Source organism: Pinus tabuliformis, chromosome 2_2, assembly GCF_031772625.1.
Source record: "Pinus tabuliformis cultivar Carrire ecotype Pingquan chromosome 2_2, CPIR1, whole genome shotgun sequence".
Taxonomy (NCBI): Eukaryota; Viridiplantae; Streptophyta; class Pinopsida; order Pinales; family Pinaceae; genus Pinus; species Pinus tabuliformis.
This window is the reverse complement of record NC_142300.1, coordinates 1,276,704,667-1,276,731,387: the sequence shown is the minus strand read 5'-3', so window position 1 is coordinate 1,276,731,387 and position 26,721 is coordinate 1,276,704,667. Positions and strand designations below refer to the sequence as shown.

The following is a 26,721-nucleotide window of genomic DNA, read 5'->3' as shown; positions in this document are numbered from 1 at the left end:
GCTTCTCATCATATAGCAGGGAGCTGAAGGTTTTGATCATTTTATTCCAGGAGGAATAGCTTCTCATCATATAGCAGGGAGCTGAAGGTTTTGGGTATATTAGCAGGTCTATTCCATTTTAGTGCAACAGGTATTTTGGGTATATTAGCAGGTCTATTCCATCTTAGTGCAGCAGAAAAGCAAGCAACAATAAAGCCAGAAGCAGAGATGGAGGCAGTGGTTTCACCCGCAACAAAACAAAAAGCAGCACAGGGAAAGCTTACAGTCCCACCTATTCATCTTAGCACCGTAGAAAAGCAAGCAGCAATAAAGCCAAAAGCAGAGATGGAGGCAGTGGTTTCACCCGCAACAAAACAAGAAGCAGCACAAGCAAAGGTTGCAGTCCCACCCGTTGGAGAGTCAGCTTCACCCGAAGAAGCGAGAACGGAGGTAAAGGTGGTAATGGATAATGCAAAAATGAATTAAGAAAATGAAAAGATAATTATCTTAAATTTTAAGTGTAAAAAAAGTTTGTCAATTCAATGTTCAAATGAGTGTATACTTTATTTAAATATAAGTAGATGATTATTGACCATGTTCAAATGAGTGGATAATTCAGTCTTCAAATGAGTGGATACTTTATTTAAATATAAGTAGATGATTTCCTATATGTTGCTATAATAATATGCTATAGCAATGAATTTAACTTCGGTTCAGAGTGGATACTTTATTTAAATATAAGTAGATGATTTCCTATATATTGCTATAATAATATGCTATAGCAAGGAATTTAATTTAACTAATTTAATTTAACTCCGGATCAAATATTCCAGTTCACTATTAGTAAATAAACTAATAGAACAGTATTGAATGAAGCGCATTGTAATAACTTAGACTTCAAAGTTTAATAACTTAGACTTCCAAGAAAACTTTGAAAAATCAAAGTTATTTTCTTTAGAATAGTTGTGTTGTATTACATAAACCCTAAACCCTATCCTCCACCCGTATCCACACAATTTCTAACTACAAACACTGAAATATAATGAAGTATTGTATTACTTTAAATCCTTGAAGTAAAGGGATCTAAATAATAGACATAACTCATTACAAGTACTTTCATACCTGCATTGCTTAAAACTCATTACAAGTACTTTCATACCTACATTGCTTATTTGTTGATAAAAAGAAAGCTTACATTGTTCGTAAAAAGAAAGCTTACATAAAAGCAAAGTGATTTAGCGTCCACTAGGTTCTACTCCAGTTTTACTACCACGAAACTTCAATTACATGTTGTTTCTATACATTTCTTCCCCACGTTATCACCAAACTAAAATTACATGTTGTTTCTAAACATCTGTTCCCCACATTGACACCAAACTTTTCTAAACATTAATTTCCCACATTGCTATACATGAATTACATTCACTTGGCTTCGAAACATATATTACCCGCAAGACAACAAATATAAACTTCATTTCTATGTTGTTTCTAAACATTAATTCCCCACATTGCTATACATGTATTACATTCACTTAGCTTCAAAACATATATTACCCCAAGACAACAAATATATTTAAATATATGGAGGAGAGCAATGCTTTATAAAGCAAAGCACAATCTTTTCCAACACGTCTACAAGAAAATAAACATAATTTTTTAACTAGTTATTTCAGATCATAGCATGCCACCAACTTACATTCAAATAAAAACAAAACTGCTCAGAGTGTACATTGGTTGGAAAACTCCACTGATAACATATATGTAACGAATTTCTTTTTCCTGCAACAGAATTTTAGAAAATTGAACTCTAACAATGTGTAACTTCACATTCATCAAAAGTCGCAACAACCCAGTGGACATTTAAAATAGTGAGTAGACTGCTATCAAGTGGACTCCAGTAGTATTGCTTCATAGTCCAGTTAAATTGTTAATGCATGTAGAATCCCAAACTAACTGCCATTTATTTGGTCGATTAAAAGCCAGTTCCAGTCGAACCATAGTATGGGTAGCCTGGACCAGGACCTGCTCCACCACCTGTTGTGTGCAATCCTGATGGAACCAATCGTGGATCTTGGAGGGATGTTGCATATTTTGCATACTGGTTTGAGCTGTATGGTGTTGTGGAGCTTAGAACACCATATTGAGAAGCAGATGAAATTCCTCCATATGTAGGTTGTGTTGCATATGGAGGCTGAGATGCATATGCTGAGAAACCAATTGGTGGTGGTGCAGAGGTTGGTACCTGTGGACCTGGCCTATGATATGAGTTCAGGCTTGAATAGTCTGTTCCATAAGCTGTCTGCATTTGTGGAGATATTGCAGGTTGTGATGATAGCTTCTCCTTCTGACCATCAGCTGCAAGTTTCATAGTAACAGTCCTTCCCTGCATGCCAAGCACAGAACATAGGTGTCAAGATCAACAACTGCCCTTCAACTAATATGACCAACATTATCCAGTACTAGCTATTACTTACATCAATGGTTTTGTTTGGTTCCTTAAGAGCCTGCTTTGTAGCCTCCACAGTCTTAAAAGTCACAAATACAAATCCCCTGTTGGTGACAAACACATAGCATTAACCAAGAAAAATACAGGAAAACGAGCTAGACCTTGGAAAAACATGCATAAATCTCTAACAACAGAAGCATGTTAAACTGCCCATCATAAAGCAAACCGATTTATATTAGATTTGTAATCTCCAACAACAGAAGCATGTTAAACTGCCCATCATAAAACAAACCGATTTATATTAGATTTGTAACCTGGATTTGTTAGTATTCTTATCATATGCAACTGAACCTTCTTCTATCTCTCCATATTTGGAAGAAACTTCTAGAAGCTTATCCTTGGCCGTGTCATATGAAAGACCACCAATGTAAAGTTTTCTTTGAGCCTGATCTGCACTTTGACCAGGACCTGTGCTCGCCACTGCCAGATTGGTTACAGTGATTCTCCCCTGTACAATGAACAACAATGGACATAAAATTACCAAATATAGGTGTTAAATAATGAATCAGAGTTGTTTGACGATCGATCTTCCACCATATGTAACAATGGAGTACCATAGAATTTGAGAAGTCTCAAGACTCCGACAAAACTGCAATATATAAATGGAATACCACTTTTAGCAACAATAGTTGGATTGCTTTCATTTTTCTTCAAACAAGTTTTGGGGTTTTGTGGTAAGTTAAATTTTGTTGTCTCCCCAACATCAGTTAAATATTTTTCAAAATAACAGTGATATTACCTGATACATATTCAATTAAAACTATAAAGATATTATTAGTGGAACAATAAATACAATTTAGAATTGTAAGGAGGTATCAATGTCCCAGGGGAAGATGCCTGCAAATGAAACAATGATTGCTCTATTTGAAATAAATCATAAACATCAAGGTACTGAAGGGCGACATTCAGATTTAAATATATGCATGTCTATAATGTTGGTGAAAACAACGGTCAAGATGCCTGGAAAGTCTTCATGGGATATAATATTGATAAAGCAGAAGCAACTGGGAAAATAAACATGCTTAATGCTTTAATGACAGTATCCCTCAAATTCAATAAGATATCGGTGGACAAATACAAAGCATCAAAAAAACAAAATTTACAAGACTAACAAAGGAAATACATACATCAATAGTCTTGCTAGGCTCCTTCAATGCCCTTTGGGTAGAATCCATACGCTTAAATGTGACAAAGCCAAATCCTCGTGACTTTCCTAATGTCTTATCCACTAAGTCACCTGACACGAGGATTCGGGACACGTAGGATTCGGGATTCGTGGTGTCGGATTCGGGAAAAGTTGACCCCGGAACAAGACACGGTTAGGACACGTTATATATTATTTTATTAAAAAAAATATATATATATATATATATTTAAAATATATATATATATATATCTTAAAAATTAGTTATTAGCATATTTCTTACACAAATTTTAATTAATGATACAAATTTATTGATTTCAAACATAGATCCTCATCTATAGCTATTAGCATGCATAGTACATACAAAATTCAAATAAATGTCAGTGGTACTGGTCACATAAATGATAATTGATAAATGATAAATCTATTAAAAATTTAAATCATGATTCATAAATTATAATTCATAAGTATAACTGAAAGACAACTTACAACTACAAGATACTAAGATAGTAAGATAAACACACTTAGAGTATGGGAAATCAAAAGACATCAGTGTACAGGTATACAGATTGTAGTGAACATGCAAATGTACGGTGGCTTTGTTACTGCTCATGAACTGAGAGTATGATGTCAAAAAATGCTTTTATGATTTATCTGAACCTGTTGGTTTCTGAGACCACGCAAACCCCAACAAAATAGTGTATATTGTAACGGTTAACCACTCCCTGGCAGCATAAAACAAGTAAAAAACTTGCAACTAGTTGGCCATGGCGTGAATCGTTCAGCAAACTAACCTTAAAGTTTAAACCTGCAAATAGAAATGCGCTCCAAATCGCTGTTACTCGGCTCCAAATCGCTCCAAATGGATGTTAAGGTTGCAAATGCGGTCAAATGGGGTTTATAACAGCGAACTTAAACCTACAGCCGGCGGAAAAACGAATCCGAAACCAGGACTCCTCTCCAAAATCGCGACACGTTTTCCATTTTTTATGACTCGCTCATGACACGACGACTCCCGATATGACACGACGAGTCATGGAAATATGACACGTGTCCGGACAGAATCGTGTCCGATTCGTCCGATTCGGGATTCGTCCAGGGGTTTGGACGAATCCGGTTTCATAGCTTATCCATAATAAGAACGCCTTCTTCAATCTCCCCATACTGTTCAAATGCCTGAGAGGAAATATACATGCATTACATTCACTTGTCTTCAAAACATATATTACCCCCAAGACAAAAACTATATTTAAATATATGGAGGAGAGCAATGCTTTATCAAAGCAAATAGCAAGTCTTCTTGAATCAATGCAGTCAGGCTCCTGGCTAACGCTCTACGGGTCCGGGCGTAGCAGGACACTCATGACTTTAAAGAAAGTGAGAGAGCAGCTATCAAGGGAGGTTTTTGTTTGGGCGAGAGAGGAGTATGGATGGGTTCGGCTTGGGCCTTGCCGTTGATGGTATCTTGTAGACCCTTTTTTAGTTACTGGTTCTGGATTTATTTTTTAGTTATGATTTAAGAGCAAGAAACAGGGTAAGACCCTGGAGACAGAGTAAGACCCTAGAGACAAGTTGTAACGCTGTATTAAGCAACCTAGAAACATATGTGTGGTATATGTGAACTAAGTTAGATACAGAGTTGATTATTGTCTTCTTGCAGGGGAAAAAATATCTTACAGCTTTATAACTATCTTCTTAGAAGGGATAATATATCTACAACTAGAAACGGATTTGAAACAGTCTTCTTGAAGGGGAAAAAATCTCGAATACAGTTGTTCGGTAGATGTGTATTAAACAACCTAGACACAGAGTAAGACCCTAGAAACCGTAGTTTGGTATATGTGTATTAAGCCTTGAAACATATTCTTTAAGAGCTAGAAACAACATAAAGTGCTATAGGTGGACTAGCCTAAAAATATGAAAAGCAAGAAATAGTGGCTTGGGGCATCTGGCTGGCTAGGAATGCAAATCTCTTCGAGGAGAGATATATCCCCCACTTTTCAATGTGCATCTCAAGTAAGAACAGTCTTTGGAAGCAACCATTCCAAAGATGCAGATTCAGAGACAGCTAATTCATGAATCAATTGACAAATCAGGAGCATTGGGGTACTTTGACGGTGCCAGTCAAGGCACTCCAACTATGTGTGGGGCAAGAGGCATCATCTTCCTTAGCGTAGTACACCTAATAAAATTAAAGGCTGGGTTGGGAGGAGGCTCACACAATTATGCAGAACTATTGGCATTGAAGTTACTAATGAAATTAGCTGCAAAGAAAAGTGTGACAAGGTCCCACGTGTTTGGAGACTCCTTGGTAGTTCTTAATTGGATGAATGGGAAATTCAAGATGGGCAATCTGGTGTTGAGCCCTATCTTTGAACAAATGAAAATAATAAGGCAGTGTTTAATACCATTTCCTTCCTCCATGTCTACAGGGAGCTTAACACAGAGGCAAACACACTTTCCAAAGAAGGCATTTAGTTAGTTGTTAACAATTGGGTGATTTCAGAAGGTAAGGATGGATCAGTATTTAATGAAAGCACACTGGTTGTGCATGAATCCTGAGTCTGGCTTCTCAGCATTTAGTTTCACTTTGACACGCTGATAGGAGTTCTACTTGAGCTTCTATTTGCATAGCATCTCTCTGATCTGATCGCTTGCACCCCCGCACTAGTCAAATCGTCTAGCTATTGGGTGAGATAGCATTAAACACTGTACTTCTGGCCTAGCTTGGCCCATTTCCTTAAAGAACTTAGAGCTGCTACGTGACCTTGTGCGTGAGTGTTGTTAGGATATTCCGACACATAGGAAATAGTTAAGTACAACTTGGTCTAGTATAGAGTTAGGTATAGAGTTAGGTAAAGTGTGTTTCTTTACCGTTGTACATTTTGTAACTTACAATCCGACGGTCACGATATGTAGTGATCCGACGGTTCATTCTCTCCTCGGTATTACCGACACTTGATCCGTGGCTTGACACTCGATTGGTCCATGAATTCTATTTAAAGCGCATGGACGATCATTTGTAGGATAATCCGTGCATGAGAGAAACATATGTAAATTTTCATTCTTTTATTAATAAATTGCCTGAAGTGGCCGCGTTGGCTCAGGCCGTGGACTGTTTCCCTCTTTGAGGGTTTTAACCACGTCAAAATACTGGTGTATTGATTTGCGATCTGGTTGTGAGCGGTGTCCTTTTGGTGTTCTGTCTGAGGAACTTACCCTGTAAATTCCTACATGGTATCAGAGCTATTTGAGGGCCGCGTCCGTTGGTGATCCAAATCTGAAGCCGATAGAACTGCATCCGACTGCCGTTTCCTAGATCTGTTGTTTCTGACTGCTTTCGGGCCGAGAGGACTGCTCTGTTGTGTTGGGAGCATCTGTTCCAGTGAGGAACCCCTTTCGTTTCACGCGAAAAGGTTTCCGGTAGCCCTAGCTGCGTCATTTTTAAGATCTGGAGGTATACAGTGTTTATTTGCAGTTTACTATTATTTTCTCTATGTTTATTTCGGTTTCGGTTTATTTAGCTTTTTTTTATTACCGGATCTATACCTTTCATTTCTGTGTATGCTCTTTTCCCTGCGACTCTGTGCGATCTGGGCAAATCAGAAACAGAAGGGAAGGATTTTTCTCATGCGTATGCTCTTTTCCCTGCGCCTTAGGGTGATCTCGGAAAATCAGAAACATTGAGGAAAATATTTAGTTTCCGGCCAAAGCTAACTTTGAGCCGCAAGGTTCATTTTTTGAAAATATTTAGTTTTTCGGCTAAAGCTAACTTCGAGCCATAAGGTTCGTTTTCTTTGCATGTCCGTGTTGGGTTTTGTGTTTTTTGTTTTGTAGGGAAAAAGAGATTTCTCAAAGCAAGCACGCAACCCAAAGCACCCCCCCCCCTCTCTCTCTCTCTCTCTCTCTCTCAAATTTTTTGTATAGATCAATTGGTTCAAAGCTATTTTAAGAGAGTAGAGGTCTTGGGTTCAAGTCTCCATTTTGTGGGGGCGGACTTTTTCATTTCCGCACATTCCCGCACTTCGTCGGCAACTTCAACAACTTTTTTTCAAAAAGCCATAACTTCTTCATCTGGAAGCCATTTTCAGAGCCGTTTTTTTTTAAACCAGCCTAATTTTTCGAGATCTATCCATTGGAACACTTATTTTCAGCATCTTTAGCTTCAGTTTCCATTGAAATGGAAAGTCAATACCAAGTTACCCTTGACAGCACCAACTACTTCCAATGGTTGGCTTACATTGAGGATTTACTTAGAAGTAAAGGTCTCTACAGAATAGCCTCAGGCCAATAAAAGAAACCGAAGGATGAAGATAAGGCTGCTAAATGGGAAAATAGGCAAGATCAAGCACGTGGATTGATAGGTATGTCTATTTCTCCAGATCTTAGATTCCATATTGCAGAAATTGATACTCCTGATGAAGCAATGAAACAAATCAATAAAGTTTTTGGGATTAAAAATGAAATTAGAGCCCATCAACTTGAAAATGAGTTTCTTACATTGGACCCTAATAATTTTTCTTGCATTGAAGATTTCTTGTCCAAGTTCAAGACCCTTAGATATCTTTTGGAAGGTGTTAAAGTTAAGAAAGAAGATAGTAACCTTATCTATTCCATTCTTACAAAGTTGGGACCAGCCTACTCTGTATTTGTTTCCACCTTCCATTCTACAAGAGAAGCCTTCATTTCTCAAGGAACAGACTACAAGCCCCCTTCCTTTGACTCTTTTTGTGATTCTTTAATAAGAAAACAAGAAAAACTCTTACACCTTGGTCTTCTTAATCTTGGAAACTCTTCCAAGAAAGCGTTAGCCGCCCAGCAGCAACCAAATTCAAAGAATCCTAAGAAGTCATATCCTAAAAAGAATGGTCCTAAACCAAACAAGGGTCCTAAGCAATTTCAACCCCAAAATGAAAAATCCTTTCAACAAATTGATAAGACAAATAAAAACAAAGGGAAGAAGACTGATAGACATTGCAATTTTTGTAATCGAGATGGCCACTTAGAATCAAAATGCTTTAAGAAGATGGAAGCCTTGGAAGCAGCAATGAAGAAGCATAACATCCATTTGGGGCAATCTTCAACTTCAACTTCATCTTCAGGAATGGCACTTTCTGCATGTGGTTGTCAAGCATCTCGGTCTGGCTATGCATTAAATGTATCTTCTTCTTCTCATTCTCATGAGTGGCTCATTGATTCTGGAGCTTCTTATCACATGGCCAAAAACAAAGTCATGTTTTCTTCTTTAAATGATTGTAACACCAAAAATATATATGTTGGTGATGATAGATCTCTTAGTGTTGTAGGGACTGGAACTGTTCATCTAGACAATGGTCAGTTTAATGATGTATTATGTGTTCCAACCTTATCCTGCAACCTTCTATCTGTATATCAGATAACTCATTCAGGTGAAGGTAAAATCGTTGAATTTTCACCTCATGATGTTGTAATCAAGGACTTAAGAGATCCTAAACAGATTTTGGCTACTGGCATTGCTGATGATTCTACAAGGTTGTATAAGTTTCACAACTTTGGGTCATCAAATCTTCCCTCAGTATTTGTTGCTCATAACGATGAAGTGAGCAAACTTTGGCATTAGCGATTTGGTCACTTAAACTATCGCTCCCTTCAGCATCTATGTAAAGAAAATATGGTGACAGGTCTTCCTATGGTATCTTGCATAGATGGTGTTTGTTCCAGATGTGTACTCGGAAAACATCATCGGGACAGTTTTGAAAAACGTGCCTCTTGGCACGCCTCAGCCCCTTTACAGCTTGTGCATAGTGATTTATGTGGTCCACTTCCAGTTGTGTCATTCTCTGGCTGCAAGTATTTCTTAACTTTCATTGATGATTTCTCCAGACGCACTTGGGGATACTTCTTAAAACTCAAGAGTGAAGTATTTAACACTTTTTTGGCCTTCAAGGCCTTTGTTGAAAAACAATCTGGACATCAAATTCTTAAGTTAAGATCTGATAATGGCGGAGAATATGTTAAAAACACATTCATCAACTATTGCACTGAGAATGGAATTCAAATGCAACATACTGTTCCATATACTCCACAACAAAATGGTGTAGCTGAAAGAAAGAATCGCACCTTAAAGGAAATGGCTAATTGTATGCTACAATCTAAAGGACTTGGTCTTAGTTTTTGGGCAGAAGCAATTAACTGTGCAAATTACATAATAAATCGCACTCCTACTAAGGCTTTAAAGAATATCACTCCAGAAGAAGCATGGAGCTCAATCAAACCAGATGTAAGTCACTTTCGTGTTTTTGGAAGTGAAGCGTGGGCCCATATTCCAGATGAAAAGCATAAAGCTTTAGAACCTAAGAGTGAAAAATGTACTTTTGTTGGATATTTTGAAGCTGTCAAAGGCTATAGACTTATTCCATTTAAGTCCAAAAATGTTATCATTAGAAGAGATGTAAAATTTGATGAAAATATATCGGCCTGCGAGCCTAGTCCGGCGGTTGTGCCACCTCTCCCTATCTCTTCTACTTTTGAAAACATTTCTTCTTCAGATGATGAAAGTGAGGATGACAATCCTCCCCCACCATCTCAGGATCTTCCTTCAGCTCCTCAGCTTCCAAAATGGGTTCATGCTACTCGAGATGCAGCAGGTGATCTTGCCAGTGATCCGTGATCCTACAGATCAGCGACGTAAACGTTCTCAGTTCAAGAGAGCCTCTTCTTTACTGGCTCAAGCTCTAGTAAATTATGATCCTGACACCTTTGCAGAAGCTTCAGGCCATCCAGATTGGGAAGCAGCTATGAATGAAGAATATCATTCATTGTTGGCAAATGATACATGGGATCTTGTTCCTCTACCAAAGGGACGAAAACTTGTGAGATGCAAATGGGTTTACAGAACCAAGTATGGACCAGATGGGAAAGTTGATAAACATAAAGCTCGTCTTGTTGCTAAGGGTTTTTCACGGGTTGAAGGCATTGACTACACTGAAACCTTCTCCCCTGTTGCCAAAATGAACTCTATCCGCCTTGTTCTTTCCCTTGCTGCCTCTTTCAAATGGGAAGTCCATCAGATGGATGTTAAATCTGCCTTCTTGCATGGGGACTTGCATGAAGAAATCTATATGGAACAACCCATTGGCTTCATACAAACAGACTCCAGCCTTGTATGTCGACTTAAGAAATCCCTTTATGGTCTCAAGCAAGCTCCTCGGGCTTGGTATGCCAAAATGGATAGCTTTCTTTTAGAATCTGGCTTTTCTAGGTGTCATTCTGACAATACTGTCTACACCAAGAAAGTGGGCAACTCTCTTATCATCCTTGTTCTTTATGTTGATGATCTTATCCTTACTGGTAGTGATCCCAACCTTATAAACCATGTGAAGTCTAGCCTTAAAAGGAAATTTGAAATGACAGACTTAGGACACTTACACTATTTTCTCGGTCTTCAAGTCTTGCAATCCAAGGAGGGTATTTCCCTTTCCCAGTCCAAGTATGCTTGTGATATTCTACGTCATTTTCACATGGAAGACTGTAAGCCAACCCCTTCTCCCTTTCAGTCTGGAGTCAAACTTTCCGTCACTTGTACTTCTCCTGAAGTTGATGCTACCTTATACCGTCAACTTGTAGGAAAACTTTTGTATCTAACCCATACTCGTCCTGACCTTTCCTTTGCTGTTGGCCTTGTTGCTCGGTTCATGCAAAACCCCCGTGAAAGTCATTGGAAAGCAGTTAAAAGAATACTTCGTTATGTTCGAGGTACAATTCAGTTTGGGATTCATTACAGTGCCGAAGCATCTCCTCTATTGGTTGGTTTCACTGATTCCGATTGGGTTGGTGACCCTGATGATCGGAAGTCTACTGCCGGTTATGTGTTCACTCTTGGCTCAGGACCTATTACATGGGCTTGCAAGAAACAAGGTGCCATTTCTCTTTCATCAGCAGAAGCAGAGTATCGTGGTGTCGTAGAAGCTAGTAAGGAAGCCTTGTGGCTTCGTCAGATCCTATCAGAGTTTGGCTTTGAGCAGCAGCATCCGACTACACTTTGGTGTGATAATCAAAGTGCCATTCAGCTATGCAAAGATCCAGTTCAACATCAGCGCAGCAAACACATTGAACTGCACATGCACTTCATCAGAAAGCTCATTCACGACCATGTTCTTGAAGTGCAATATTGTTCAACAGATGATCAAGTTGCAGACATCTTCACAAAGGCTCTCACAGAGGTGAAGTTCACTAAACTTCGATTTATGGTTGGAGTTCAGGAAGTTGTCACTAAGGGGGTATAGGCTCTAGTGCCTCCTTCCTTCTCCTATTGTGTCATATTTGTAAATCCTTCAATCCTATCCCAAGTTGTTCTTAAGGGGGGATGTTAGGATATTCTGACACATAGGAAATAGTTAAGTACAACTTGGTCTAGTATAGAGTTAGGTAAAGTGTGTTTCTTTACCGTTGTACATTTTGTAACTTACAATCCGACGGTCACGATATGTAGTGATCCGACGGTTCATTCTCTCCTCGGTATTACCGACACTTGATCCGTGGCTTGACACCCGATTGGTCCATGAATTCTATTTAAAGCGCATGGAGGGTCATTTGTAGGGTAATCCGTGCATGAGAGAAACATATGTAAATTTTCATTCTTTTATTAATAAATTGCCTGAAGTGGCCGCGTTGGCTCAGGCCGTGGACTGTTTCCCTCTTTGAGGGTTTTAACCACGTCAAAATACTGGTGTATTGATCTGCGATCTGGTTGTGAGCGGTGTCCTTTTGGTGTTCTGTCTGAGGAACTTACCTTGTAAATTCCTACAAGTGTGATTAACTGGGGACTGGGCTCTAGCCGGTAGGTGGCCCTCTGCAGTGAGTCTCTCAAAAGGATAAGATGCTACAATACTACATTTTAGGACACGACCCCACCGGTGATGTAGGTGAAAGCTTAATTGGGGAGTAATAGTTACGAACAAAACCTTACCATTGCGACTTGAACCATGGGTGGATTTTGGGCTGGGAGACTAAGCCGCATCTTGAGTGTGATTAAATGAGTGGACAGGCTTATGAGGGTCGGGGTGGAACATTCCCTGAGGACGAATTGACTAAGTCCGAATAGCTAAGACAGGCAACCTCGCACCGAACACCGTTGAGAAACACTCCGATGCAAGGCGAGGAACTGTGCATTCCTGTGGCATAGTCGGAGTGGAACCGGGAGTGACTGAATCGAGAAGCTCGAATTATCAAACAAAATTGGAGGATTTATCTAGTTATTCAATCACGGTAGCATGACATTTTCTCTCGATGCTCTAATCAATCAGTGAAATTCTCAAATTCTCAGTGATCTAGCTATCTTCAGCGATCTGTACATTTAGTCTCAGATCCCAAGCAGGGTGGAAGCAACAAAGACAAGGACAGAGACTACAGGCAAGGACAGGCTAGGAAAACCACAGAGTAATTAGGGCCAGTAGAGACAAGGAACAGCAGCAGAGATAGTAGCTAGTAGGACAGGCAGAAAACATACAGAGGCGGGGACAAAGACATGGAATCTCTATCTTGAAAAGGTCGGGCGCTTATTAAGGGATACATGATTTCTTTCATTATATATATTATCGCGTTATCTCAACGGTATAGGGAACCAGTTGTGGATACCTGTGGCCCTGGCCTATGATATGAGTTCAGGCTTGGATAGTCTTTTCCATAAGCTGTCTGCATTTGTGGAGAGACTGCAGGTTGTGATGATAACTTCTCCTTCTGACCATCAGCTGCAACTTTCACAGTAACAGTCCTTCCCTGCATGCCAAGCATAGAACATAGGTGTCAAGATCAACAACTGCCCTTCAACTAATATGACCAACATTATCCAGTACTAGCTATTGCTTACATCAATGGTTTTGTTTTGTTTGGTTCCTTAAGAGCCCGCTTTGTAGCCTCCACAGTCTTGAAAGTCACAAATGCAAATCCCCTGTTGGTGACAAATACATACAACATTAACCAAGACAAATACAGCCAAACGAGCTAGGCCTTGGAAAAACATGCAAAAATCTCTAACAACAGAAGCATGTTAAACTGCCCATCATAAAGCAAATCATAACCATCACAAGGTATGGGAGGGCGGCATTCAGATTTAAATGCATGCATGTCTATAATGTTGGTGAAAACAAGGTTAAGATGCCTGGGAAGTGTTCATGAGATATAATATTGATAAAGCAGAAGCTACTGGGAAAATAAACATGCTTAATCCTTTAATGACAGTATCCTTCAAATTCAATAAGATATCGGTGGACAAATACAAAGCATAAAAAAACACAAAATTTACAAGACTGACAAAGAAAATACATACATCAATAGTCTTGCTAGGCTCCTTCAATGCCCTTTGGGCAGAATCCATATGCTTAAATGTAACAAAGCCAAATCCTTGTGACAGAGCCTCTTCAATCTCCCCATGCTGTTCAAATGCCTGATAGTACATGCATTACATTCACTTGGCTTCAAAACATATATCACCCCCAAGGCAACAAATATATTTTAATATATGAAGGAGAGCAATGCTTTATCAAAGCAAGCACAATCTTTTCCAACACGTCTACAACAAAATAAACATGATTTTTTAACTAGCCGTTTCAGATCATAGCATGCCACCAACTTACATTCAAATAAAAACAAAACTGCTCAGTGAGTGTGCATTGGTTGGAAAACTCCACTGGTGACATATATGATAACGAATTTCTTCTTCCTGCAACAGAATTTCAGAAAATTGAGCTCAAACAATGTATAACTTCACATTCATAAAAAATGGCAACAACCCAGTGGACATTTAAAATAGTGAGTAGACTGCTATCAAGTGGACTCCAGTAGTATTACATCACAGTCTAGTTAAATTGTTAATGCATGTAGAATCCCAAACTAACTGCCATTGATTTGATGAACATATTTCTCAATAAAAAAAATTGATTGATTAAAAGCCAGTTCCAGTCGAACCATAGTATGGGTAGCCTGGACGAGGACCTGCTCCACCACCTGTTGTGTGCAATCCTGATGGAACCAGTCGTGGATACCTGTGGCCCTGGCCTATGATATGAGTTCAGGCTTGGATAGTCTTTTCCATAAGTTGTCTGCATTTGTGGAGATACTGCAGGTTGTGATTATAACTTCTCCTTCTGACCAAAAAGAAAACTTTTACCAATATTCATAAACTTAGAAAATAAGGTAAAATTATAAAAACAAGATAAAATGTATGGAAGCCATGACCAAAAAGAAAACTTTTACCACTGCAGCTTCCATTTCGTGCAAGGTGCATAAAGCTTGAAATTCGTTAGTCCGCACACAATCCTGAAAAACGATGTTGAACACAAAGCCGCAGTCTATCTTGCTTTCAAATTTGTTTGGAAAATTATGAAAATTTCTCAAGATTTTGATAAGATATGGCAGATTTTTTTAAAATTTTTCTGAAAAACGATGTTGAACACAAAGCCGCAGTCTATCTTGCTTTCAAATTTGTTTGGAAAATTATGAAAATTTCTCTTGATCAAATATGGCAGAATTTTTTTTAAATTTTGTATATCTAAATTACAAGATGCTCAAGGTTTTGATAGTACTAAAACCATTTCCATTATAAAACTATTTCCACTCTCAACTCTCAAAAACTAGATTTATTTAAACATAAAACTATTTCCACCCTCAAAAACTGGATTTATTTAAACCTTCTTATTGCAATTTTTTTTTAAATTTTTAGCCAGATTCCGGCCACCATTTTCAACGGAGTTGTCTATAATGCGACTTTTTGGAGATTCCGGTGACGGAATCCGGCGGAAGAAATTGAGGTTAAATCTTGATTTGTTGCAGTTAAAATGGTTTTTTCACTGCATATTTGGATTCAGCACCCTGAAAAACCCCTGGGACGCCTTGATTGTGCAGAAACTAGCTATCAAACTTGCGATTCCAATAAATTGCTGCCAGATTTCGACCGGAAAAACCCACCGGAAAGGCTTCCAAAAAGTCTCATTATAGACAACTGCATTTTCAACCGCTGGGTAGACGACGCCGGAAACAAATACTGAAATTGATGCAAACTGTACCCCGGAAACAAATACTGAAATTCATGCAAACTGTACCTTCTTGTGATAACCATGGTCAGTAGGGGAAGGACAAATGGGTTTTAAAAGAATAAAATAAAAAGTATCATCAGATTCTAGGAACATACTCTCGGCATTCCTAGCCCCTGGAATCGAGCCCAAACAGCACTCAGCGGCAGACCTGTAACTTCAAGCATTCTAAGGTTTGTCAGCCAACCCCCATAAGATTTTCATCTTCACACATTTAGACGCCCGCAACACATCCAACATCTTCAAATGCCGGACACTGAGCAGCTCTTCAGAAACGTCTAATTCTGTCCAGCAGCGGCGGCCCCTTGTAAGCTCTTCAGCTTCTTGCAGCTAAATGTCTGCAACTTCATCAAGGACTTCAAATGCTCAAGCCTGGAAGCTCTTTTAACTCATAGCATTCAGAAACGTCTAGTTTTCTGAGCTTGGTCAGTTGATCAAAACCCAGTATACTCTTCAGCTTTGCACATCCAGATGCCTGCAACACCTCCAAGGACTTCAGATGTCCAACGCCCAGCAGCTCTTTTAACTCACAGTAGTTGGAAACGTCTAGTTCTCGGAGCTGTGTCAGCTGTTTCAAACCCGTTATGCTTTTCAGCTTCATACCTGCATCACCTCCAAGGACTTCAAATATCCAACGCCTAGCAGCTCTTCTAACCCATTGCACAGATGAATGCGTATTTCTCGCAGCTGCATCACCTGCGCCAAATCCGCTATGCTCATCAGCTTCAATTTAGGACAGTTGTACAATTTCAGTTTTATGAATGCATTTGGCAATGTCCGAACCTCAATCAGATCTTCAAAGTCCTTGATGTCGAGATGCTGGAGGTTGGGGCAAACACCCGTAGGAAATGATACCTCTAATATTGCTGTGTTGTGCAGTTCCAAGTGTTGGAGACAAAGCAGGCACTTGTCAAACGAAGAGTCCAAATTACTCAATGCTCTTTCACCCCTCGATAATGCCCCTATTTGCCTCAATTTATAACAGTTATACACTTTCAGTTTTATTAGTGCATTTGGCAATGTTCCAACCTCCACCAGATCTTGACAATCCCTGATGTCCAGATATTGGAGTTCCGGCAAACACTGGTAGGAAATGATATCTCCGATATTTGTGTTTTGTGCAGTTCCAAGTGTTGAAGCCGAAGCAGGCCCCTCTCCAAATTACTCAATGTTCCTTGTCCTCCTGAGTCTGTCATTATTTCACTTCCGCCTTCAACCGTTTCAAAATGCAGTTCTTGTAAGGGACAGTCCTCCACTATCAACTTTATCAACTGATCCAAGAGGAGAAAGGAATCCGGTAAACGTTTCAAACTCTGGCAGCTTCGCAGCTCCAAACACTTCAAGTTCCTTAGGTCACGTCCGAAAGAAGACGGCAGCGCTTCTAAAAAAGGCACTTCTAACACCAACTTTTCAAAATGGCTTGACTCTCCAATGGCACTTGGCCATTCTCCTAAGTTTATAAGCCACAACAGTACGGACCACTGGTGAGCAATTTGGGGAGGGGAGGACAACACTTCGATGCGGCAATTTGCGGGCAGAACCATGTATTCAAGCTTAATATTTCAGATAGGTGGATGTGTTCTAGCCTCGACAAATTCCCGAAGGAGTCGGGAAGCCTCTCCAACGCACCGCAGCTTTTCAGGTTGATGTGTTGTAGCTTTGATAAATCCCCAAAGGAGTCGGGAAGCCTCCCCGGCGCACCGCAGCTTTTCAGGTTGATGTGTTGTATCTTTGATAAATCCCCAAAGGAGTCGGGAAGCCTCTCCAAGACATAGTTGTAAGACAGTTGGATGTGTTCCAGCCTCGATAAATTCCCGAAGGAATCTGGCAGAGATCTCAATTTTCCAATGCTCAGAACCAAGTGTTTCAAGGAACGCAGATCACAGAATTCCTTTGGAATTTCGACAGTAGGCTCTGCCCTTATATCCACCACCATCAGTTCCAGGTGCTTCAACTGTCCTATGGAGTTGGGAATTTTCTCGAGGATATGAGCACTAATCCGCAACTCCCGCAACCGCAAAGGTGTCTGCAGTATATTCAGGTTTTCCAATTAGTCTAAATATAATAGATAATTGTCCTCTACAGAGCGCTTTTGTTTCGTTTTTGTTCCGCGGTGTCCTATTTATAATAGCAAATAAACATTTTAATTCTTGACAAATTTATATTTACCTGCACATCCTCTTGCCACAATGTTTCCAATATAAAAGCGTGCACATTAACACCCTTAACTTCTCCATTGGAATATAAGGAGGGAGGGAATAGCAGAGACAGGCGCGCCAGCGAAACCATAATAGATTTGGTGAGTCCACCCCTCCAAAAGGCATATCAAGTGATCTTCTTTCATGTCAACATCAAGAAAGGCATATCAAGTGATCTTCTTTCATGTCAACATCAAGAAGTTGCAAGTTCTTCATTTTGTAGCACTTAAGTCTTTCAGAAGTTTTCTCTGCAACGAAGGTATAGAGATTGCTGCCGCTGCGTTGGAGGTCTCTAAGTTTAGTGCGCGTTGAATAGTTTGTGTTGAGGAAGAGAATTGTTGGTCGTTTCTGTTCAAGTCATTTTGAATAGTTTGTGTTGACAAAGAGCATTTGTGCGTCGTTTCTGTTCAAGTCATTCTGTGCTGAGGAAGAGCATCATATCATGTTGAAGTGATTGGCCAGCAACGAATCACCACTTCAGGATGACTACCATCTTCACGATTATCAGCACCTGCCTGACAGGTTCGTGGACGATTTTTAATACTTTCCAGATTTTTGAAAAGTTTAGTGTATTGATGTTTAAAATTTATGCCTTGAATATTGCAATTTTATTTGTAAATTAAGATAAAATTATCAATTATCCACCCAGCATTGTACATTAAGATAAAATTATCAATTATCCACATAGCATTGTAATCAAATTTTAAAGCCTTGAAATTAATTGAAAATATTTTTTTTAAATTAAACCTTCTAAACTGAATTGATCATGATCAATATTAAACTATTGATGTTCAACTATCAATGTTAAACTAATACTGATCCACATACAAATCAGGGACTTACAATAACAAACACTACGATGTTCCAACCAATAAAGCATCAAATAAAAACTATTCAACTAAACTGCACCATACAAAAACTATTCAAGATTTTTGCTTCGATAAGATGCTTTTGGAACATAGTCTTGGCATCTACCTTCCACTTTCAGGTCTGACGGACTTGTGAATCGGGACAACTCCCAAAAGCTCTTCAACTTCATGCAAGGTCTTCAACACCACCAGTTACTGCAGACATTCAACATCTGGCCTCTCTTCTAACTCAGGGCATAAAGAAACATCTAATTCTCGAAGCTGTGCCAGCTGTGCCAACCCCTTTATTCTCTTCAGCTTCGTACAGCACCGTGCCTGCAACTTCATCAAGGACTTCAAACGTTCAAAGCCTGGCAACTCTTCTAACTCAAAGCAGTAAGAAACGTCTAGTTCTCGAAGCTGTGTCATCTGCTCCAAGCCCTGAATGCTCTTCAGCTTCACACATTCAGATGCCCGCAACACCACCAGTGACTCCAAACATCCAACATCTGGCATCTTCTCTAACTCATAGCAGCCAGAAACATCTAGATATTTAAGCTGTGTTACCTGTTCCAACCCCTGTATGCTCTTCAGCTTCTTACAGTTAGTTGCCAGCAACTCCTTCAAAGACTTCAAATGTTCAATGCCTAGCAGCTCTTCCAACTCAAAGCAGTTACAAACGTGTAGTTCTAGGAGCTGTGTCAGCTGCTCCAAAACTTGGATGCTTTTCAGCTTCACACATCCAGATGTCCGCAACATATTCAATGAAATCAAATGTCCAACACCTCGTAGCTCTTCTAACTCAGAGCATCCAGAAACATCCAGCTTTAGCAGTTGTGTCAGCTGCTCCAAGCCCTGTATGCTCTTCAACTTCACACATTCACATGCCCGTAACACCATTAAAGATGACAAATATCCAACACCCTGCATTTCTTCTAACTCACAGCATCCAGACACATCTAGTTCTAGAAGGTGTGTTAGCCCTGGCAATCCCCATAAGCTCTTCAGCTTCACACATTCAGATCCTCGCAACACCAGCAATGACTGCAAACATCCAACACCTGACATCTCTTTTAACTCAGAGCAAAAAGAAACATCTAATTGTCGAAGTTGCGTCAACTGTGCCAACCCTTGTATGTTCTTCAGCTTTCTACAGCTACGTGCCTGCAAATTCAGCAAGGACTTCAAATGTTCAACGCCTAGCAGCTCTTTTAACTCGAAGCAATAAGAAACCTCTAGTTCTCGAAGCTGTGCCATCTGCTCCAAACCCTGTATGCTCTGGAGCTTCACACATTCAGATGCCCGCAACCACACCAACGACTGTAAATATCCAACACCTGGCATCTCTTCTAACCTGGAGCAGCCAGTAACATCTAGTTCTCGAAGCTGTGACAGCTGTGCCAACCCCTGTAAGTGCTTCAATCTCGCACAATTACATGCCTGCAACTTATCCAACGACCTCAAATGTTCAATATCAAGTAGCTCCTCTAACTCAGAGCATTCAGAAACGTCCAGTTCTCGAAGCTGTGTCAGCTGGGCCGACCCCCTTATGCTCTTCAGCTTCTTACAGCCGCATGCCCATAACTTCTCCAATGACCTCAGATGTTCAACCCCGGGCAAATCTTCCAACTCAGAGCAATTAGAAACGTTTAGTTCTCGAAGTTTAGTCAGCTTCGCCAATACCCGTATGCTCTTCAACTTCGAACACCGAACCACCTGCAAGTTTTCCAAAGATCCCAATGTTTCTATACTTGATAGCTCCTCCACTCCGCACCAGGCAATGCTCAGCACTTGAAGTTTTGCAAGACCAGAAAGCTCTTCTATTTTCCTCAACTTAGAACAATGCCACAAGTCTAGTTTTCTCAATATATAATCTGGAGATGTTACAAATTTCACGAGACTGATACCATGCTCGATGGATAGATATTGAAGGTTGGGGTAAACACCAGCAGGAAATGATACCTCTGATATTTCTGTGTTGTCCAGTTCGAAGTGTTGGAGACGAATCAGGCACTTGTCAAACGAAGAGCCCAAATTACCTGATGTTCTTTGTCCGGTTGTCTCTGTTAGTATGTCACTTTTTCCTTTGCCACTTAGCAGCTCTGCCACTTCTTTGCGCCGTCTTACGTCGAGCGCTATTTTCCTCAATTCGGGACAACCAGTCAACTGCAGTTTTATGAGTGCATTTGGCAATGTTCCAACCTCCACCAGATCTTGACAATCCTTGATGTCAAGATATTGAAGGTTGGGGCAAACACCGGTAGGATATAATACCTCTGATATTGCTGTGTTGCGCAGTTCCAAGTGTTGGAGATGAAGCAGACAATTGTCAAAAGAAAAATCTGAATTATTCAATTCTCTTGGCCCCGTCGACTCTGCTAATGCTACACTTTTGTCTTTGATACTTGGCAGCTCCTCCACTTCTTTGCACCGGCTTACTCCCAGCGTCCTAAGTTTTGCAAGACCAGATAGCCGTTCTATTTTCCTCAATTTAGGACAATCGATCAATTGCAGTTTTATGAGTGCATTTGGCAATGTTCCAACCTCCACCAGATCTTGACAATCCTTGATGTCGAGATATTGAAGGTTGGGGCAAACACCGGTAGGATATAATACCTCTGATATTGCTGTGTTGTGCAGTTCCAAGTGTTGGAGATGAAGCAGACAATTGTCAAAAGAAAAATCCGAATTATTCAATTCTCTTGGCCCCGTCGACTCTGCTAATGCTACACTTTTGTCTTTGATACTTGGCAGCTCCTCCACTTCTTTGCACCGGCTTACTCCCAGCGTCTTAAGTTTTGCAAAACCAGATAGCCGTTCTATTTTCCTCAATTTAGGACAATCGATCAATTGCAGTTTTATGAGTGCATTTGGCAATGTTCCAACTTCCACCAGATCTTGACAATCCTTGATGTCCAGATATTGAAGGTTGGGGCAAACACCGGTAGGATATAATACCTCTGATATTGCTGTGTTGTGCAGTTCCAAGTGTTGGAGATGAAGCAGACAATTGTCAAAAGAAAAATTCGAATTATTCAATTCTCTTGGCCCCGTCGACTCTGCTAATGCTACACTTTTGTCTTTGATACTTGGCAGCTCCTCCACTTCTTTGCACCGGCTTACTCCCAGCGTAAGTTTTGCAAAACCAGATAGCCGTTCTATTTTCCTCAATTTAGGACAATCGATCAATTGCAGTTTTATGAGTGCATTTGGCAATGTTCCAACCTCCACCAGATCTTGACAATCCCTGATGTCGAGATATTGAAGGTTGGGGCAAACACCGGTAGGAAATGATACCTGCGATATTTGTGTTTTGTGCAGTTCCAAGTGTTGAAGCCGAGGCAGGTGCCTCTCCAAATTAATCAATGTTCGTTGTCCTCCTGAGTCTGCCATTGTTTCACTTCCGCCTTCAACCGTTTCAAAATGCAGTTCTTGTAAGGGACAGTCCACTATCAACTTTATCAACTTATCCATGAGGAGAAAGGTATCCGGTAAACGTTTCAAACTCTGGCAGCTTCGCAGGTCCAAATACTTCAAGTTCCTTAGGTCACGTCCGAAGGAGTCGGGAAGCCTCTCCAAGGCACCGCAGTAAGACAGGTCGATGTGTTGTAGGCTCGATAAATCCCCGAAGGAGTCGGGAAGCCTCTCCAAGGCACCGCAGCTTTTCAGGTTGATGTGTTCTAGCTTTGATAAATTCCCGAAGGAGTCGGGAAGCCTCTCCAAGGCACCGCAGCTTTCCAGGTCGATGTGTTCTAACTTTGATAAATCCCCGAAGGAGTCGGGAAGCCTCTCCAAGGCACAGCAGCTTTCCAGGTTGATGTGTTCTAGCTTTGATAAATTCCCGAAGGAGTCGGGAAGCCTCTCCAAGGCAACGCAGTTAGACAAGTCGATGTGTTGTAAGCTCGATAAATCCCCGAAGGAATCTGGCAAAGATCTCAATTGTCGAATTCGCAGAACCAAGTGTTTCAAGGAACGGAGATCACAGAATTCCTTTGGAATTACGACAGTTTCGTCTGCCCTTATATCCACCACCATCAGGTGCTTCAACTTTCCTATGGACTTAGGAATTTTATGGAGCACATGAACTCTAATCCGCAACTCCCGCAACCGGAAAGGTGTCTGCAGTATATTCAGGTTTTCTAATTAGTCTAAATATAATAGATAATTGTCCTCTACAGAGCGCTTTTGTTTCGTTTTTGTTCCGTGGTGTCCTATTAATAATAGCAAATAAACATTTTAATTCTTGACAAATTTATATTTACCTGCAAATCCTCTTGCCACAATGTTTCCAATTTATACCCCTCCACATCTAACACCCTTAACTTCTCCATTGGAATATAAGGAGGGAGGGAAGAGCAGGGACAGTTGCGCCAGCGAAACCATAATAGATTTGGTGAGTCCATCCCCTCCAAAAGGCATTTCAAGTGATCTTCTTCCATGTCAATATCAAGAAGTTGTAAGTTCTTCATTTTGTAGCGTGAAAAGGATGCACGCTCATTATCCACATCTGAGTCTGCACACTCATTATCCACATCTGAGTCTGCACGCTCATCATAATAATGTTCCCAACGTAACATTCTAATTCCCCGCACTTTGGTTGCTTCCTGTACATTTTTCAAAATCAATGACGAAGTAAGAAATTGTACCCGGATTTTTATTGAAAGGTCTATAGAAGATTGAAAGATTGACTACTTACAGAAGATTGTTGCAACAAATCCTCTATATGCTTTGTCCCACGCCAAAGCCTACACGGGAATCCCGGAGTATTATTAGCAAGATATCTCCCCATATCTCTGAGGTGATCGTGCATTCTTATATGATATTTCATTGTCATCTCATACATGTCCAATTCGACAAGGCATTTACTCAATAAATTTTCAAAGCCGCGCGAGCCATTCCAACCTGACGCGTCCCATACTCTGATGGCGGTATCCCTGCTTTCTCCTATGAAAAAGCAGGCAATGTCTAAGAAAATCTGTTGTTCCTCTCTCGGAAGTGCATCGTAACTAATCTGAAGGCTCTTTTGTATCTCATGGGGAAGTGCTTTTCTAAGTTCCTCCAATTCATTTTTCCAGTAAGATTTATTGGTGTTTCCATAGAGAAGCCCCCCAAAGACTTTTAAGGATAAAGGCAATCCATTGCAAGCCTTTAAAAATTGATTAACGAGATCTTCAAATCCCGGCATTGGATGGGGCTGGCTGAAAGCATGCGAACAGAAGAGCTCTCTGGAGCGTTCTGTGTTAAGGCCAGTCAACTTATAAATTGATGGCTCTTGTACTCCTGACCTTGTGAGGACATTCTTGTCACGGGCTGTGATTAAAATTAAGCTACTATGGGGTAGAAGTAAGATACCTTTATCTGTAACCGGCAAAAGTGCATATACTTGATCCTGGTGATCTACATCATCTAGAACTAGCAGGACTGGAGCAGATAACACTGAGAAATGCTTCCTGAGAATCTCTAATCCTTCATCCTTGCTGTCTATTGGTTCCTCAGATGCGCTTAAGTCTTTCAGAAGTTTTCTCTGCAACGAAGGTATAGAGATTTTAACATTTTCTCGTACATCAATTAAAAAACAGGATTTACTGTATTTTGAACATGAACTCTCCCTGTTGAAGAGTTCTTTAGCCAGCGTCGTCTTCCCCGCTCCACCCAAGCCGGTGATGCCAACAAACTGAACTGTTTCACTGTGCTGGTGCAATGATAATTTCGTTTCAAAATCTTCCACCAACTCATCCAAACCCGTGGGATATCTGGCAACATTCAACTTTTTTTTGCCTTTTTTCAATACAACTTCCACGAGCCGATCCAGTAGTTCCCCTTCATCGCTAGTTATTTACAAGAAAAATAAATATAACTATTAATAAGATTATTATCAAATAAATAAAACTATAGCTAAAGTATCATTTTCATAGTGCATTTTGTATTGAAACTAAAATAGGAAGAGGGAGAAGAGTCGAGGTCCTTACCCGTTAAACCCCTCATCCAGATCAAACCCACTTATGTCTGCAACCCGTGAAAGAGCGGTTCTCCAGTTCTCGATAGTTTTGGAGTCGTAACGGGGTTCACAATCATACCTTCTCTTCTTTTCGAGATTGCGTAGAGATGTAGCATAGACTCCTTCGCCCTGTGTCCTCCGAAGTTCAGTTGGCTTTACATGGTGAAACACTGGAATAATAGGAGCCCCCGACTCCAACATGAACAGAAGCTCGTCCAGGCACCATTGTGAATCGGCATATGTGGGTGAAAAAATTGCAATCTGGACGGACGCGGTTCTGATAGCGCCTTTTATTTGACATGGAAATTCTTCTCCTTCTTGCAGTTCCTGGTAGTCGAGAAAAACTCGCAGTCCATAGGAAATGAGCCGGCGGTACAGATGACTGGCGAAGGTCTTCTTAACGTCTGGCCCTCTATGGCTGATGAACACGTCGAAGCAGTTATTGTTGTTGGAATGAGCAGCGGTGGAGGTGGAAGCAGCCATTGTCGAATGAAAAATAGAAACAGAGATTGGAAATTCTCCGATGATCGATGAGATCGGATACAAATTGGTAAGGAGGGCCTGAGTTAAAGAGTTTCCGAAGGGCAGATCAGATGGATACAAAGCGCAAAGGAGGACCTTAGTTAAGAGTGTTTCGAAATGGCGGATAAATTCGAGGGAGGGTTGCAATGTAAACCCTCTGTTTTTGTGCAGAAATGTATCTCAACATTCACTCGCCCTTATTTATTTATACTCAGTTGAATACCAAACCGCGTATTTCGTAGAGTTAGATTCACTATTAAACGTGTGTCTCTTTACCTTAAATGATTCTTAATTCTCACTTTAATATCAAAAATTTAATAAATCATCGTTTATATCATATTTTTCTTTACCTTTAAAGATTTTTCATTTTTCATGGGAACAACGGTAAAGACCATGGTTACCAAGTATTCAAACATCATTAATACTTTTCGACACTTCCGACTAAATTTCTTCTCAAAATCAGAGCGTTGACTCTTATAGATTTTCCTTATGGAAATTTAACATGGTATCGAACCTGCAGGGCTTTTGAGTCAAAACCAATATGCTTTGATAACTAAGTGAGTGTCCAGGTGACGGAAGAGAGGTCCCCTGGTGGCTGGTGTGAAGAAACCCTGGTATGGTGAGGAGGCGGAGCAGCAGCACGATTTTTTTTAATTCTATTCACAGTCATCATCGCTCTTCCTAAAAGAAAAAGAACATTGATCATCACAGATCTGAGAGAAAAAATCGCGATGATTATTCATCTCCTTACAGTGATTTTCATCATCGCCCTCGAAAATCTCGGATCTCAGTGGAAAAATCGCGTCCGCCTGTGAAAAACCAAATTGCGCGAAGGTGACCGCGTGTTTTGATGTCGCGCCGAGGTGAAAGCTATTGGTAAATTCAACTGCGAGGTAAATTGACCTAGAGGTTGACAGAGGTCGCGCCAAAGAGCCTTAGTGGGTGGTTTTGCGTTTTCTGTTGTTGACAACATAGTGGAGGCGAGAGAAGCATCGATGCAGCAGGCCCAAGGCCACCTCCTCCAACCCCCAATGTGCTCGAAACAGAGGAGGGTGATTGTTATCCCAGCTGCTACAGAATGTCTGAAATCTGAGGGCGATTTATAAAACAGAGTGTTGTTGGTGAACCCGAGACGAAAATTTGTCTGCTTTGTTGGTGAACCCACAGTGGAAATTTAACATGGTATTAGAGCCCATTCGGGCCTGGGCCTTGGTCCCTTCCTAGCCGAGGGAAATAAAAAATTTATATTTGTATTGTTTTAGTATTTTCTTTGTCCATTAGATATTTGCATGTGAGAATCGATCCCTTTGCCATAAAGGACCAACGTTCAAGTGGGAAGGTTTGGTGGTGAGGTGGTGCGATTGCAATGACAATTAGAAATGTAAAAAAGCAGTGGGTCGAATGTAAACTAGCATTTGCACCAGATGTTGCAAAGAAAACGTGTAAGTCACGCATATG

General features: G+C 40.4%; 3 protein-coding genes across 10 annotated transcripts; all 3 read right to left on the bottom strand.

The window, feature by feature from the left end:
- Positions 1-1,612: 1,612 nt before the first annotated feature.
- On the bottom strand, positions 1,613-17,088 carry LOC149198142 (UBP1-associated protein 2A-like). Of its 3 annotated transcripts, none has more exons than XM_089406126.1 (9): positions 15,796-17,088; positions 14,243-14,328; positions 13,936-14,052; positions 13,245-13,385; positions 4,763-4,805; positions 3,613-3,713; positions 2,740-2,933; positions 2,454-2,529; positions 1,613-2,362 (listed from the first exon to the last, which is right to left on the bottom strand). In XM_089406126.1, exons 2-9 carry the CDS (start codon positions 14,303-14,305, stop codon positions 1,952-1,954), a joined length of 1,146 nt encoding a protein of 381 aa, XP_089262252.1. In that variant the 5' UTR covers positions 14,306-14,328; positions 15,796-17,088; the 3' UTR covers positions 1,613-1,951. The 3 variants fall into 3 exon arrangements, with proteins under 3 accessions (XP_089262252.1, XP_089262251.1, XP_089262250.1); XM_089406125.1 differs by lacking the exon at positions 15,796-17,088 and adding an exon at positions 14,601-14,724; XM_089406124.1 differs by lacking the exon at positions 15,796-17,088 and adding an exon at positions 14,574-14,707.
- Positions 14,605-25,474, bottom strand: LOC149198140 (uncharacterized). 6 transcript variants are annotated; one of them, XM_089406120.1, is made up of 6 exons: positions 24,713-25,474; positions 23,440-24,571; positions 23,006-23,347; positions 18,871-22,862; positions 14,844-14,924; positions 14,605-14,707 (listed from the first exon to the last, which is right to left on the bottom strand). In XM_089406120.1, exons 1-4 carry the CDS (start codon positions 25,222-25,224, stop codon positions 18,957-18,959), a joined length of 5,892 nt encoding a protein of 1,963 aa, XP_089262246.1. In that variant the 5' UTR covers positions 25,225-25,474; the 3' UTR covers positions 14,605-14,707; positions 14,844-14,924; positions 18,871-18,956. The 6 variants fall into 6 exon arrangements, with proteins under 6 accessions (XP_089262246.1, XP_089262244.1, XP_089262248.1 ...); XM_089406118.1 differs by having other exon boundaries at positions 14,605-14,752; positions 14,862-14,924; XM_089406122.1 differs by having other exon boundaries at positions 14,605-14,724; positions 14,862-14,924.
- Positions 16,078-18,406, bottom strand: LOC149198141 (uncharacterized). The gene is made up of 2 exons (XM_089406127.1): positions 17,867-18,406; positions 16,078-17,723 (listed from the first exon to the last, which is right to left on the bottom strand). Exons 1-2 carry the CDS (start codon positions 17,984-17,986, stop codon positions 17,154-17,156), a joined length of 690 nt encoding a protein of 229 aa, XP_089262253.1. The 5' UTR covers positions 17,987-18,406; the 3' UTR covers positions 16,078-17,153.
- Positions 25,475-26,721: the final 1,247 nt, after the last annotated feature.